Consider the following 15,358-nt stretch of genomic DNA (forward strand, 5'->3'; position numbering starts at 1 on the left):
GTAGCGTGGGATGTGTAGCACGCGTTGCTCCCCAGCGTTTCGTTCTTGCTCCACCGTGGCGTTTACGGTCATAGAAAGCCTGGGTGTTTTTTTTTTTGTTGTTTTTTTTTTCTCCGGCTGCTCCTGAAGACTTGCGTCCTCTGACCTTCTTCCTCTGGACCCCGGTGCGGTCCGGAGGACGTCACACTGGGGCGTTCGAGCGCCCTGCGATGCACCAGTTGGTGCCCTCGGTGGGGACGGTTGGAAGGTGTTCTCCCTCCCGCGGAGCCGGTGTGCCGGGAGGAAACCCGGAATCCTTAGCCTGAGTCACAGAAGCTCGATGGATCATGGAAGTGAGCACACTTTTGCTCTCTAGAAACGTTGGTGCGTTGTTTTGAGATGCAATGAGACAAGTGGTTGGTTTTTTTGTTTTTTGTTTTTTGTTTTTTTTTTTTTTTTTTTTTGGTTTTTCGAGACAGGGTTTCTCTGTGTAGCCTTGGCTGTCCTGGCACTCACTTTGTAGACTAGGCTGGTCTCGAACTCAGAAATCCGCCTGCCTCTGCCTCCCAAGTGCTGGGATTAAAGGCGTGCGCCACCACGCCCGGCTCTTTGTTTTGTTTTTTTAAGTTGGGAAGTTCAAGGTTTTTTAGCGTTTGGCAGGAACTCTTGTGACACCTCTTTCTGCCTTTATTAAATGTTAAAATGTTAAGTATTATCTATCGCGCGCGTGTGTATGCGTGCTCCGTGAGTGAAGTTCAGAGAATAATTTGAGGGCTTACTCCTTCCACCTTGGGCTCCGGGAACCGAACTCTGGTCGTCCGCGCTTTTTCCTGTTCAGCCATCTCACAAGCCCTCATTATCTTCAAACGGTTTTAACTCAACCCAGGCGGTGGTGGCGCACACCTTTAATCCCATCCCTTGGGAGGCAGAAGCAGGCGGATCTCTGAGTTTGAGGCCAACCTGTTGACAGGAAGGGCTACACAGAGAGACCCTGTTTCCTCGAAGAAGAAGAAAAAGCAAAAAAATCAAATCAAACAAACAATGGATTTAGGTCGAATGGCTAACCGAACAAGCCTGGGTGGTGGTGGCTCGGTTCAGCACCTGGTTGGGCCAGTCACAACTACTATAATTCGGGTTCCAGAGGATCCCACACACACATGGCACGGATATACTAAACAGGCACATACATTTTTTAAAGTGTAGTTGCAAGTCACAGGCCCATGGAAAAGAAACATGTTGCATTTGGAAAGTGATTTAAGGCACTACACATCCCTGTCATCGCACAGGTAGTGTTTATTTGCAGGACGGGAAAGGTGAGCCCAAGGTTGAGTCTTCCAGCCTACCTAGCTTCCTTAGCCTACTCGGTTTTTTACAGTTTACCAAATGATGACATCGATTTGAAAACGTCTTCAGTAAATAAGTAATCTCACAAAGTCATCCAGGCAGACAGGTACTAAGGATAGACTGAGACAATTTGATAATATGTCACTAGAATGGGGGGGGGGGCGGTATTTTCAGCCTGTGTTTTAACTGTGTAGACCAGAGTTTCTTAACTAAAGATCATAGCCCCATAATGGGGTGGGGAGAGTCATGATAAATTCTCCACACCCAAAACTTGATTCATAATTTAAACTGTGGGGTGAATCTGACAAATTTCGGGCAATATTCACCCATGTTAACTTCACACAGCTTTCACTGTTCTCACCACTATACCAACCGACAGCAGCAAACTGCCTGAAATACCTCTGTTCAGATTTGAGACTTATATGTTCCTGTTAGGGTCCAAGAATAGCTGAAGGAAGACCCCAGACTCAAAGAGGATGCAGAGGCAAAAAGAGTGTTTACTACAGAAATTACCAGCATTCAGGGGCCAACCATTTATCAAAATGTCAACCACCTGAGGGGCTCATGGACCCTTTTATGAAGGGCTAAGAGAATTTTCCAGAAGGATTAGGTAACCTTCAATATGATTGGTAGGGGGCAACGCAGTAACATTAGTACAATTCTGATTGGTTGTTAACTTAGTTTCATTGTAATTGGTGAGACCAAAGAATTTTGGAAACCAGCTCTGTTCTGGCCTTGTTATCTCCTCCAGCTAGGTGGCCTCCAGCAGTTCCAGACTTAGCCTCCCTAAGTCAGGGCCATCTGACTGAAGGCCCATTGTCAGCAACTCCTGGGAAACCCAGTGTGCCTCCCAGGAAATGAAAATTTTATTCCCAAGGCTTTTGGACTTCTCATTATGAACTGCAGAGTTTTTTTTATTGTACATTGCAGTTTTCTGGTCTTACAGAAATAATCGTTTCATTACAGAAAGTAGACCTAATGTTTTCCTGGTTCCATTTCTCAGCATATAAATATTAAAATAGTATATCTTTGGATGATATGTCAGATAAACACATCTAATTAGTATGTAAAGTTGCTTTCCTATTTAACAGGTAGTAAAATTATATGTATATCAAAAGAATTTTTAAAATAAATTTCTGTATAATTTATTATCAGTAAGTGTTTTATTTGTATTTCTACTTTATATGCATGTAAACTTTACATAGTGAGTAGGAAAAGTTTTAAAAGCCATGAACTAATCTATCCCACTAGATATAAAAAGAGAAGACTGTAAATAGGAAAATCAGGGGCTAGAGATGTGGGTGCAACTGGGAAAGTGCATATTGCTCATACAAAGGACTGGAGTCTGGTTCCCAGTGCTCAGGTCAGGTGACCCCCCCTCTTCCTGTAACTCCAGCTCGGACACCACTGGGGACACCACTGGCTTCCCAGGACACCTTGAATCACAAGTACAGACATGCACAGACATACAAATACATGCACATAATTACATCTAATAGGAAAATTAGGCCCAAGAAAGAAGAGAGCTGGCATGGAACAGGATTGGCCTGTGTGCAGGAAGTATTGAGAAACTATAGACTCCTTGCGGACAATTATAATGTGCATATGGAAAGTTAGTAACACCCTTGCAGTAGTGGTTAAGTCTGAACAGTAGACGGTGAATTATGAGAGCAATGCAAATATAACATCACAGAGATTGTTAAGCTAGACAGTTGGTGTGCCGGCTTTTGCCAGCTTCATACAATCTATTTGAGTCACATGGGGAAAGGAAAGCTCAATTTGGGGGGTCTCCATCAGACTGCCCTGTGGGCATTTCTGTGGAGCATTTTCTTAATCATGTATTGTTGCTGGAGGGTCCAGCCCACTGTGGTCTGGGCCATTCCTGGGTTGATGGGCCTGGGTTGTTTTTAAAAAGGTAGATGGGCAAACCAATAAGCAGTGGTCTTTTCCAGTTGTGCTTGAGTTTCTGCCGAGTTCCCTCAGTGATAAACTGAACCAGAAGTATAAGCCATAACCCTTCCAAGTTGGTTTTGGTTATGTTTGTTTGTTATAGCAACAGGAAGCCAACTCTGGAAGGTTGGAGGAGAAGCACAGGCCCAGTCAGACGGCTGGGATGTTAGAAAGCATCCCTTTGTACGGAGTAGTACTGGGTAAATGATGTGGATGTAGGGTTTGAATGCCTCATGGACAAACAGAAGTATTTGGATTTTATGGTTACACCTACGTATCCTATCTCCTGATGGATGTGTATAAGAATACAGATCAGGGGGCTGGAGCGATAGATAGCTCAGCCATTAAAGGCTAGGTGCACAACCAAAAATATAAGAATACAAATCAGGACTGGAGAGATGCCTCAGTGCTTAAGAGCATTGACTGCTCTGTCAGAGGTCCTGAGTTCAATTCCCAGCAACCACATGGTGGTTCACAGCCATCTGTAATGGGATCTGACGCCCTCTTCTGGGGTGTCTGAAGACAGCTACAGTGTACTCATAGATATAAAATTTAAAAACAACAACAACAAAACACAGATCAGTAGTGAGGACAGGAGCTAGAATGAACACGTGGATTATGGACAAATACACAAGGGAAAAACAGGCAGAGTTGGATGGCAATAGCTATGGGAGGTAATGTAGGACTTCTAAGATGCCTCTAGTTTTCCAACTTTTGTCTAAGGTCATGAAAGTAGACCAAAATAAAAGCAGAAACTGAGGCCGAATGTCATGGTGGCAGCTCATAATTCCAGCAATCAGAAGGCTGTGGCAGGAGAATTGCTATGAACTTACGGCAGCCCAGGCTACAGAGAAAGACCCTCTCTTAAAAACAAAACAAATTTAAACCCAACAGGTATCGGGTAGGAAAACCTGTACAATGTTGGATTTGACTTAGTGTGTTGAAATAGCAATAAATAGAAATTTTGTGAAAACTAAAAAGTTTCTGATAGTAGTTTGGAAATAGTAGACTTCTTTGCTTTGTAGAACATTATTAGATAGAAGCTACACACATTGGCTTGACTTTGGCCAAATCACTATTTACTGTGATACCAAGTTGGAAAATGGCATTTTAAAATCTAGAGTAGTGAACTTTATTTTGTCAAGAAGTTCTGATGTGTGTGCCTGCACAACACATGTATTCGGTTCCCAAGAAGACCAGAAAAGGTGTCATATCTCCCAGGACTGGAGTTATAAACTGTTGTGAACTACAATCTGGGTGCTGGGAATTGAACCCTGGTCCTCTGAAAGAGCAGCCAGTGTTCTTAACCTCCAATCCATCTCTCCAGCCCCTTCCTTAGCCTTCTTACTGTGAAAAGGGGTAGGGAAAGTCTTTGCACACATGGATTGACACTAAGAGATTGTCTTTCTCTTTTGCTTGCTTGTTTTAAAGAGGCCTTCTGTCACTTAGCGGTTAGAAATACGGACTCTTCACACGTTTTGGTCATCATCCCTGGCAGTGCAAAACAAAAAAAGGAAAGTTATTGCCTTCATCTTTGGTTCCTGTACATTTTGAAGTGGATACTTGCATGAAATTTTAGAAAGTATGTCAGAGTCGGAAACAATAAATGTCAATGGTCCCTCTCAAGACTTCTCCTACTCAGACTTGCCCTTCTGTATGGAAGCCAGCTTCTCCTCAGACCTGCTTCAGGTGTGCAATCTACAGTAGTAAGTTTGGAGACATAGTCCAGATTGCTCTCATATGAACAACTTATTTTTCAAAATTACAAGGGATAGTAAAAGATCTCGGGTGGATGCAGAGGGAAGGCGCATGCACACTATTCTCAGTCTCTTTTTTTTCTTTCGTCCCTTTTTAAAAAAAAATTATTTATTGTTATATGTGAGTACACTGTAGCTGTCTTCAGACACACCAGAAGAGGGTATCAGATCTCATTACAGATGGTTATGAGCCATCATGTAGTTGCTGGGATTTGAACTCGGGACCTTCAGAAGAGGAGTCAATACTCTTAACCATTACGCCATCTCTCAGCCCCACTGTTCTCAGTCTTAGTGTGGTAAGGGTGGAATAGTTTTACAGATGGTGTTCTAAAAGAGATCCTTTCTGCTCATGAAGTTCCAGGCGTGTAGCTAGGAGAATTGTTCCAGCTCAGTCACAGGCAGGATGAGACCCCAAACAAGGGCCTGCCTCCTCCTCTAGTGTATCTTCCACTGTGTCCCTCTGAAGGTGACCAGCTGCCATGCCTGACACGGACAGCACCCATCCTGTGTCTTCATAAGAAGTCCTAGTGTCCTTTCCCAGAAAGTAAGAGATCATGGTGTGTCAGGATCTTCAAGAATGTTGACTCTTGTAGCCTTATAGCAAGAGTATAGAAAAATAGTAGAAATGTGTTAAGTTGTACCATATTAAGTTGATATAAAAAAAATGGCAGAGCTAGAGAGATGGCTCAGCAGTTAAGAGCACTCAGTGCTCTTCCAGAGGTCCTGAGTTCAATTCCCAGCAACCACATGGTGGCTCACAACCATCTGTAATGGGATCTGATGCCCTCTTCTGATGTATCTGAAGAGAGCAATGGTGTGCTCATATGCATAGTAAATCTTTTTAAAAATGGACAAATAATGAAAAATTCATGTGGTTCGGAGTATAAACTGGCAGAGGCTTCCTAGGGAGCTTGTTTAATGTTAGGGATCTAAGATAAACTACAGTTTAAAAGTTTATCTCCAGACAATATTTTAAAAGACTCAAGGACTGGAGAGATGGCTCAGTGGTTAAGAGCATTGACTGCTTTTCCAGAGGGTCCTGAGTTCAATTCCCAGCAACCACATGGTGGCTCACAACCATCTGTAATGGGATCCGATGCCCTCTTCTGGTGTGTCTGAAGACAGCAACAGTGTACTCATATACATAAAATAAATAAATCTTTTTAAAATATAAAGATACTTAAAGAGTTATTCATGATGGGGGAGTGAGGTGGCTTAGTTGTCAAAGGCACCTGCCACCAAGCCTGATGACCTGGCTTCAGTCTCCAGGCCTAAGAAGTAGAAGAGAACCAAGTCCCTACAAGCTGTCCTGTGAGTATCGCACAAGTCCCTCAACACACACAAAAATAACTAGTTTTATTTAAAATTTTATTTAAAATTTTAAAAGAATTATCCAGAAAGTCTTTTATGGATTAAGAAAGTTAATTTAAAAGAGAATCCATATATGCATAATTTCTAATTGCATTAGAAACATTTTTTGAGTGGGGCATAGTTAAATTATTTTATGGAATACAGTATATAAGTTATTTTATGGATGAGGCCTTATATACTACAAATATATACTTGCTGACAGAGAAGCGGTCACACTGGCCAGGCTGGTGGCACACACCTGTAATCCTAACATTCTGGTTGTGAACTCAGAAGGACCCTAAATTTGAGGCCAGCCTGGGCTGCATAGCAAAGCCCTGTCTCAACCACTTTAAAGACTTGTGTCACTAATGTATGCGTACGTGTCTGTGTGCAAGTACCACTCTCCCACGGAGATGAGAAAAGCGCATCGGATCCCCTGGAACTGGGGTTACAAACAGCTGTGAGCTACCCAGCCTGAGTAGTAGCAACTGAACGTGGGTGGACTGCAAGAGCAGCAAGTGACCTTAATCGGTTACGAAGCCATCTTTCCAGTCTCTCAGTTTTTGTTTTTTGTTTTTTATTTTTAAAGGAAAAAGAACAATGGCCATAATGGCTTTTCAATGTAATAAAGAGCCCACTACCTAGGGGCTTTTAATATAATGTTTATTAATGTTTATATAATCTCTCTTTATATAATGTTCGGGATTTTTTTTAAAGTTATTTACTTTATGTTTATGGGTCTCTTGCCTACAAGTATGTCTCTTGATAATGTTATTTTTTATATTTTTCAAAATTAAAAAACAGATGAGCCACGGTCTAGTGTTAATCAGAGTCTATTACTATATATAGTTCTATGTTTTTAAACAATGAATGGTTTAAATTTTATAAGGAGCTCTCCTGGGCTGAAGAGATGGTTCAATTCTAGCATCTACATGGTTGTTCATAACCGTGTGGAACATCTGTTTCAGGGGATCTAATACCACCTCCTGGCCTTTACAGGCACTGAACACTCCTGTGATACACAGACATACATGTAGGCAAAACACCCATACACGTAAAGGTTAAAAAGAAAAAGAGTTTTAGAAAGAATAATAATACAGAGAAAACTAGAGCTCGAAATTATCTATGAAGTTTTTTGAGAACCCAGATCCCAAGAGAACTGTGTGAAATACAGTCTGAAGGCATGTCCGTGGTCCTGTTTGGTTCTCAGTGATTTTAAGTCTCACTAAGAGGAATGGCCTGAGTGAGGGGCTGTTTATAAGCTGGAGTCCAGTTTATATTGTATGGGGGCAACTCTGAGAGATTATTATTGATAACAGTAAGATTTTAAGACTATATTCCTAGCTTTTGAGACCAGATTTCCCTCTGCTGCTCAAACTGGCCTGCTTCTGTGTAGTAGGGCCTCATTCAGATCCACATATGTGAGATACTATTTATGATAAAACCAAGTTTTTTCCTCAAAAAATTTAAATACATGCTATGCTATCTTATTTCTAACACTAATTTAATATTCCCTATTATATATAACATTGAGAATACTGAAGAACAGACCTACATGTGTTTATAAATTATTCAGCGGAATCAGGTGTCACCTCACGACTGGACTCTTATCTTCAATGTGAACTAAACAACAAAAACAAAAATAACAACAAATATCTGTTCTGACAAGATTTAATAAACATTAAGGAATTTTCTGAGCTGAGGCTAGCAAGGTGGCTTAACAGTTAAAGGTGCTGCTACTCAGATCTGATAACCCAAGGTCAAGTCCCCAAAACCAGGTAAAAAGCCACATTTGCTGGTAGCGTGCGTGCATCTGTAAACCCATCACCCCTACCATGAGATGGGAGGCAGAGAGTTGTTCTGAACTCACAGACTGGGTAACCTGGAGTACTCAACTTGGCAGAAACAGCAAGAGAGATCGTTACTCAAAACAAGGTGGAAGGAAGGAATGACCTTCCCAAAGCTGTCCGCCAACATCCACACCAGCCATATCATGTCATAGGAACAGAGGATGGGCATGATTGGTCACATGTCAAATCTCTTGTGAGTACAAGGTCAGAGGATGTCATGGTTGAAGGCTGTGGTCCACATGAGTTTCAGGAAAGTCTGAAAGTAGTATCTCTTGAAGCTAACCCCCAAAATTATCACCAAGGGATATAAACATCTTCACTGTCATTGTGATTAAAGATACATAATCTCACTTTAAAAAAAAAACAAGTAACAGGTTACTTGTCACTTAATGTGACTCTTCTGCGAGTGATTTAGAGAGAGCTAAATAGGCAGTGGGAAAATGTACTAAAATGCATCTCGTGCCTGTAAAACAAACGAAATCTCACAAGAAACTACACAGCAAATTATGTACGCCTTTAGGAGAAGCTGTTTTCTTGAAATGTTAATAATGCTCTTTAAATTACTACACAGAGTGAAACAAAGAATGTAAAAAGGGGAAATGAGTCTACACACACGTTCTCTGAAGATAGCACAGAAGGCAGTTTGTTAGGTGGTAAGTATCCCTTTGCTGAAATATACAGAAACTATGTGTCCTGTGGCAATACTAGCCAGGGACTGAGATAAGCACTTTATACATGTTATACAGTAAACCCACAGGTAATCCTATGAGAAGGTGGAGTTTTCTTTTTCTAAAGTAAGAATGCTTTTTATTTCCATTTTGCATTAAGGATCTGATTTAACCAAGGCTGTGTATCTTTAATTAACAAGCTGCGATTCAAGTCTTCTCAAAAGGGGTAGTTTGAATGAAAATGGTTCTCATAGTGAGGGGCACTATTAGGAGGTGTGGCCTTGGAGTGGGTGTGGCCCTGTTTGAGGAGGTGGTCACTTCCCCACCCTCCCCCCAGGGAAAGATCTCTCTAGAATTAAGATGGTTCTTTTCTCATCAATTAATATAATCAAGATAGTCCCCGATGGACATGCAGAGACGCATCTCCCAGGTGATTTATAAGCACAACCACACACAGCTTAAAATAGTTTTCTTTCCATAACTGGTAGAAATATAAATGGATAACAACTGCTTAGGAGAGTAATTTCACAATATCTAACAAACTTTAAGTTGAGTATTTTCTAGAATCCAGCTATTCCATTTCTGTATACCTACAGATTAGACATGCCATCTGACTCAGTGCTGGTTTTGAACGCAGCATTAGGAACAAGTTATGTAGTCAGTAAAATGTTTTTAAAAAGTAATCTTCAGTAGAATGAATTGGATCTACTTGTATCTTTGTGGCTGATTCTCAAAAGAAAAATTTGGAATTATAGAAAGACTGGAGGATTTTGTGTTCTAGTCCTGGAGTTCAAACCTTGTGACTCACCCACACGAGGCAAATTCTCCTTTACTTTTTAAAAATGCCTTTCAAACTGCACACAGAAGCACGTATATGCCAGTGCATGTGTGTAGGCCAGAGGACAGTCATAGGTGTCGGACTTCAGGAAGGCTAGCCACCCCCTCTGAAACAGGGTCTCTCACTGTTCTGAACTCCCTGGCTAGGACTGGCTAGCCGGTGCGCGACAGCAGACCATTGTTCCTGCCTTCCCAGTGCTGAGATGACAAGCGCCTGCCACTGCACCCACCATACCCAACATTTTTATGGCGTCCTAGGTATTGGACTCAGGTCCTTGTGTTTGCAAGGCAAGTGTTTACCAACTGAGCCATCCCCTTTCCCCTGAAAGACTTTAATAGATAGACGTGCTGTTTCTGTAAAAATGCTATTGTTTGTAGTTACCATGGTTTACTAGGCGATTGTAAGGGATGTTGAAACTGGAGGCTGTCTCAAATGCTGCATATCATTCAAACCTCATTCAGTCATTCAGAGTAGTTCACTATTCAGTCATTCTTTTTATGATACCTTGCAAGGCCAGGCTTTGGGAAGTTGTTGTGATAAAAAGTAAGCGCTATGTATAGGAGCAGAGTTGATGGCGTCTGCTCAGATCCCACGGTTTGAGATGTTGCGTGCAATCCAGCAGTGTTCACCTAAGTGGTCAGGATGGTTGTTAAGGATATTACCAAGCACAGACTTTTTCATTTAGCATACAGATTTTCAGAGAGTTGGTGAGTTGTTAGTTACGTAGAACTGAATGCTATTTTATACAGCTGAGTTAGTCAGTTAATAAGGAGAAAGGATAAGAAAATTTATTTCTGCTATCTTTTATTCTACTCTTGCCACCCTGTAGGCCGTGTGTGTGTGTGTGTGTGTGTGTGTGTGTGTGTGTGTGTGCCTCTGTATACTAGAGTTTAGCTTTGGGGGATCTTTCTCTACTGCTCTGCATCTTATTTGTTTAGATAGAATTTTGAACTAAACTAATTTAATCCATTGGCTAGAATGGTTGGCCAATGAGCTTTGGGGATTCTGCCTCTTTCGCACTGTAAACTTATAAAAATTAAACACACTTACGTATTTGCAATTATGTTATCCTATCCTTTTTTTAATCCTTCTTCAAAGGAAAAATATATTTTATTGTTTTGTGTGTATGAATGTTTTGTCTGCATGTGTCTCTGTAAACTAGGTGCAGCAGTGCCCTAAGAGGCCAGAAGAGGGCATCTGCTCCCCTGGGACTAGATAGCTGTGCGCTGTCATGTGGGTGCTAGGGATCAAACCTAAGTCAAGCAAGGGGCACACAACTGTAATCCTAGCCGCAGAGGATCATGAGTTTAAGGCTGTCTTGAGATCAATAAAAGATGCTGTATTTAAAAAGAAGAAAGTTGCTTTGTTTGAAATATTCTGTCATTCTTAAAAGATGTTATCATTTTAAGTGTAACTGTAACAGTTGTTCTGTAAGTTTATGGTAACTCAATATCTTTCTTTTTCTAATAAGATATCAACCTTGGGAATTACCCAGAGAGTGAGCAGAATCAACCAGCTAACACTAGGCTTTCTTCCTTGAGACAATTTGAACCCATTTGCAAATTTCACTGGATAGAAGCATTTAACGATGAAATGACAGTTCAAGACTTGAGGGGGGCATTTTCTTACTCGGAGAAGCCAGAGTTGCCAAACCAGGTGTACAATGATACAGCAGATGGCAGCGAAAAGCCAGATCCATTTAAGGAAGAAAGTTCAGTGGAAAGTAGCATTTCCGAAAATAATGACGAACTTGTTCCCGAGCCAGTGAGGAAATCTCCAAGAAGTCTGTGTCTAAACTACTACAGAGGAGAGGCACAGCCGCTCCCAGAGGCGCCATTCGTGAGAAGTGCCGTGGTAGATGTCGGCCTCAATATCAGTCAGCCTCAAAGCTTTCTGGATAAAGAAAATGTCTGTAAAAATGGTGACAATTCATCTGATAGGGAGAATTGCTTCGAGCAGCTTGACTTGAGAGCTATTTATAAAGCAGAGGAGGTAAGCTCGGGTGCTGGTGTCATTAAAGCCTAGGACAAACTAAAGGGTGCGGGCGTGTTTGTACTGTTTGAAAACACAGGATCTGAGACCTTTCTGAATAGTATTAAATCATCAGGTCAGTACAAGGGACTTTGCCCCCATGGGGATCATAACCAATCAAATACATTTTTCCTAATAAATGCAGGCCATACTTAGAGATTAGTTCTACCAGATGTGTGGGGATTTTTTCTTTCCCTGTAAGGATTCTGACGCACTGTCCTGAATTCCTTAGTATTTACATGGCATAGCAAACATGGTGCCATCATTATAACCCATTTCTATGTGAGTTGTACCAAACCAGCCGGGACTCGAGAGCTGGCCTTGAGGCAAAGGTGGAGAAAGGGAGATTGTACAGAGGTGTTTGTTAAATTATGTGACAACGCAAGCCAAGGATGGTGCCACCTCATTGGACTTCTTTGGACAAGGAAAAATGCACTTGTCTTAGGTTTCCTTGGTGATGGTCACGTGTGTGCTATCCTAAAAGCCCTGGCATTATCAACAATATAAAGTCTCTGGATTCTCTAGACAAGTCCAGCAAAGAAGAGTTTAATCCAAAAGCAGTGTAAACAGTCACTTTTTCAATGTGAATTCCATAGGAAAAGGCATTACTCCCCTGCCTGTGATGGTGAGAAGGCTCCCCACCCCCCATTTATGTGGAAATTAGATGGCAGCACTTGACAGAGAACTGAACTTACCCGTGATGATTTCTAGAAACCGGCATTTCAAAGATGAATTTGAGTTTCTCAAGATTGCTTCTTCTTTCTCCACTGAATTTAGTATTTTTTTTTCTCAGTAGTCAGTAGAGAATAGTCTCTTGAGAATCTGTTGTGTACCAGAACGGGCTATGTAATGGTTATATAGTGTTAAAAACAAATAAGAGGGCTGGTGAGATGGCTCAGTGGGTAAGAGCACCCGACTGCTCTTCCAGAGGTCCAGAGTTCAAATCCCAGCAACCACATGGTGGCTCATAACCATCCGTAATGAGATCTGGCGCCCTCTTCTGGAGTGTCTGAGGACAGCTACAGTGTACTTAAATATAATAAATAAATAAATCTTTGAAAAAAAAAAACAAATAAGAAAAACACATGGCTCTCGTCTTCATGAAAATAACATCCTCCTCATAAGAGACGTAGAGATTAGCAACTGAATCACACAGTGAATGAATGCACTTGACCCTTAGAGCTACACAGAGTGGAATGGTTGCCTCTGCTGAGGGCTCTTCTCCAGGCAGAGGGTCTGGGGAGGCTTCCTTGGTGTAGTTCTGGGCAACTGTGGGGTGGTAAGCTTTCCACAAACAAGGAGCAGTGTATCTGAACTCCCTGTACTTGCATGGTCTGTGATACCTACTAGGGCATCAAGGAAGCCCAAGTGTTCAGGAAACATGGGACTTCGGGGAGCAGGGGATATGGTAGAAGATGATGATAGGCAGGCATGGGTAGGTGAGCTATCAAGAGCAGTTAGCCAGACCTCAGAAACCTTGACTTTATCCCAGGGAAAAGCTATTAAAAGTCAGGGGTTCAACATCCCTAAATTTATATATACCGAGATGGTATATATATACAGATATCTTGTATGAGAGGGCTTAATGTCATATTCATTTCAGCATTCTGTACCACAATTATGCAGTCTTTTGTTACATACACACCCCCACCAACATGTATTGTGGATATATAATCAGTCCTGCAGTATGCCTGCCTTTCTTCTGTTCATAGGGATCAGCATGGGTGAAGACTATTATTAGAGATCTTTATTCAAAAGTCCTTGTAGTCTATAGTAATTAGCACATTTGTTTAAAATTGATTTTGAGATCAAAGAAAGCCCCATATATGTGACCAGGAAGTTTACACGATGGAATATAGTGACAGTCTGTAGACCTTTTCTTTGAGTCAATAAGATGCACGTGTCTAGCTTCTGCCTCCCGCTGTGCTTTGCCATGCTGGTGGGAGTCGTGTTCCGCTGCCTACTCGTTCACATTTATTTTATTTACTATACTTTACAGCCTGACATTTCTTCAAAAGAAGTACAGAATTCTGGAGAGATTTCTGAGCTATCAGTTAGTCACCAGGAAGAAGTCACAGAAGATGGCGTAGACAGCCTAGCCATTACCTCACCGTGGTCTCCAGCTGGCATCTTCAAGGGAAGTGGACCTCAGGACAACTCCCTGAGGCCTGATAGGGAGGTCAGCTGTGAAGGCTTGGAGCCTCTGGAAGAGGACATGGCTTTAAATGAGGCCTTGCAAAAATTAAGACAGACTAACAAAAAACAGGAACTGCAGATTCAAGACCTCCATGGTAAGAACTTGAACTTAGAAAATAGGGTTCAAGAACTACAGACAAAGGTCACCAAACAGCACGTGTTGGTTGATATCATAAATAAACTAAAGGTGAACATTGAGGAGTTAATCAATGATAAATACAATGTAATTCTAGAGAAGAATGACATCAACAAGAAACTTAAGGATCTTCAGGAAGCTTCGGCTAACACCAAAAAGCACCTTCAGGAATCCAAGAAAGACAAGGAGAGCCTCCAGCTCCAGGTGAAAAAGATTAAGGTTCATTACGTGCGCTTACAGGAAAGGTATATTGCTGAGATCCAGCAGAAAAACAGATCGGCCAGTCAGTGCCTGGAGATAGAAAAGACCTTAAGCAAGAAAGACGAGGAGCTCCAGCGGCTGCAGCGCCACAAAGGGGAGCTGGAGAAGGCCACCAGTTCTGCCCTGGACTTGCTGAAGCGGGAGAAGGAGATCCGAGAACAAGAGTTCTTGTCTTTTCAGGAGGAATTCCAGAGTAGGGAAAAGGAAAACCTGAAAGAAAGGCGGAAATTGAAGTCGAGAGTTGAGAAGCTGGTTGCTCAAGTGAAAAGCTTGCTGTTCACCTGTGAGAGCGAGAGAGCTCAAACCATGGCGCTCCAGCGGCAGGTGGAAGAGCTGAAGCTGGAGAACTTAGAACTCCGACAGCAGGCTGCGAAGAGGGAGGCCCAAGCTTGCACCCCTAGCTTTGAGATTACTCAGTCAAAGGAGCGGCTGGAGGAAGCGGTGGAGCCGGACATCACCCAGGTATCGATGCAAATGCTGAATTCTAACACAATCCCCAGAGTTTCACACAGTCTAGTGATGGACACTCAGACTGGGCACTCAGATAGAGTGTTTGTAGGAAGAATTATTTTCAAAAGAGGGAAACAGAAAGGAAACGCACCGCAGGCTTAGGGACATTTTTACTGGTTGCTGGGTGCTTGCCTTAAAGAACAATAATTCCCAGCTTCCTGTCATGACTTTGGTAGAGGTGACGATTAATCTGGGAATTTGATGGGTACCCATGACCAATGTCTAGAAGACTCCTTTGAAAGAGGATTTCTTTCTTTCTTTTTTCTTTTTGGTTTGGTTTGGTTTGGTTGGGAATTGTGGGGCATGTTTGGTTTATTTTAGCTGGCTGCCAGAGGATTTTTGAAGTGTGGTTCCAAATCTGCATTAGCAATAAACAAAAGAAAGTTGCTCTTTTCCTTACAAAACAAAGCCTGTGCTGGAGCAGATATTAGAATTGTAAAGCACTGAAAACAACAGTAGAACCTTTTGTCAACACATTTGGAGAAACC

At 41.9% G+C, this 15,358-nt stretch overlaps 1 protein-coding gene across 7 annotated transcripts in view; it reads left to right on the forward strand.

The window, feature by feature from the left end:
* Positions 1–44: 44 nt before the first annotated feature.
* Positions 45–15,358, forward strand: part of Cage1 (cancer antigen 1) — a 31,899-nt gene continuing 16,585 nt past the window's right edge. Inside the window, exons 1-5 of one of the 7 annotated variants that reach the window (XM_085831165.1) lie at positions 45–363; positions 4,705–4,962; positions 8,802–8,883; positions 11,208–11,728; positions 13,767–14,822. In XM_085831165.1, the coding sequence (XP_085687291.1) occupies positions 4,858–4,962; positions 8,802–8,883; positions 11,208–11,728; positions 13,767–14,822 (1,764 nt within the window). In that variant the 5' untranslated portion in view covers positions 45–363; positions 4,705–4,857. Of the gene's footprint in view, positions 364–4,704; positions 4,963–5,391; positions 5,588–8,801; positions 8,884–11,207; positions 11,729–13,766; positions 14,823–15,358 lie in introns of those variants that run through there. The other 6 variants (XM_021180475.3, XM_085831166.1, XM_085831168.1 and 3 more) reach the window with 6 other exon arrangements.

This window comes from Mus caroli, unplaced genomic scaffold, assembly GCF_978045245.1.
Source record: "Mus caroli unplaced genomic scaffold, Mus_caroli_1 scaffold_15, whole genome shotgun sequence".
Taxonomy (NCBI): Eukaryota; Metazoa; Chordata; class Mammalia; order Rodentia; family Muridae; genus Mus; species Mus caroli.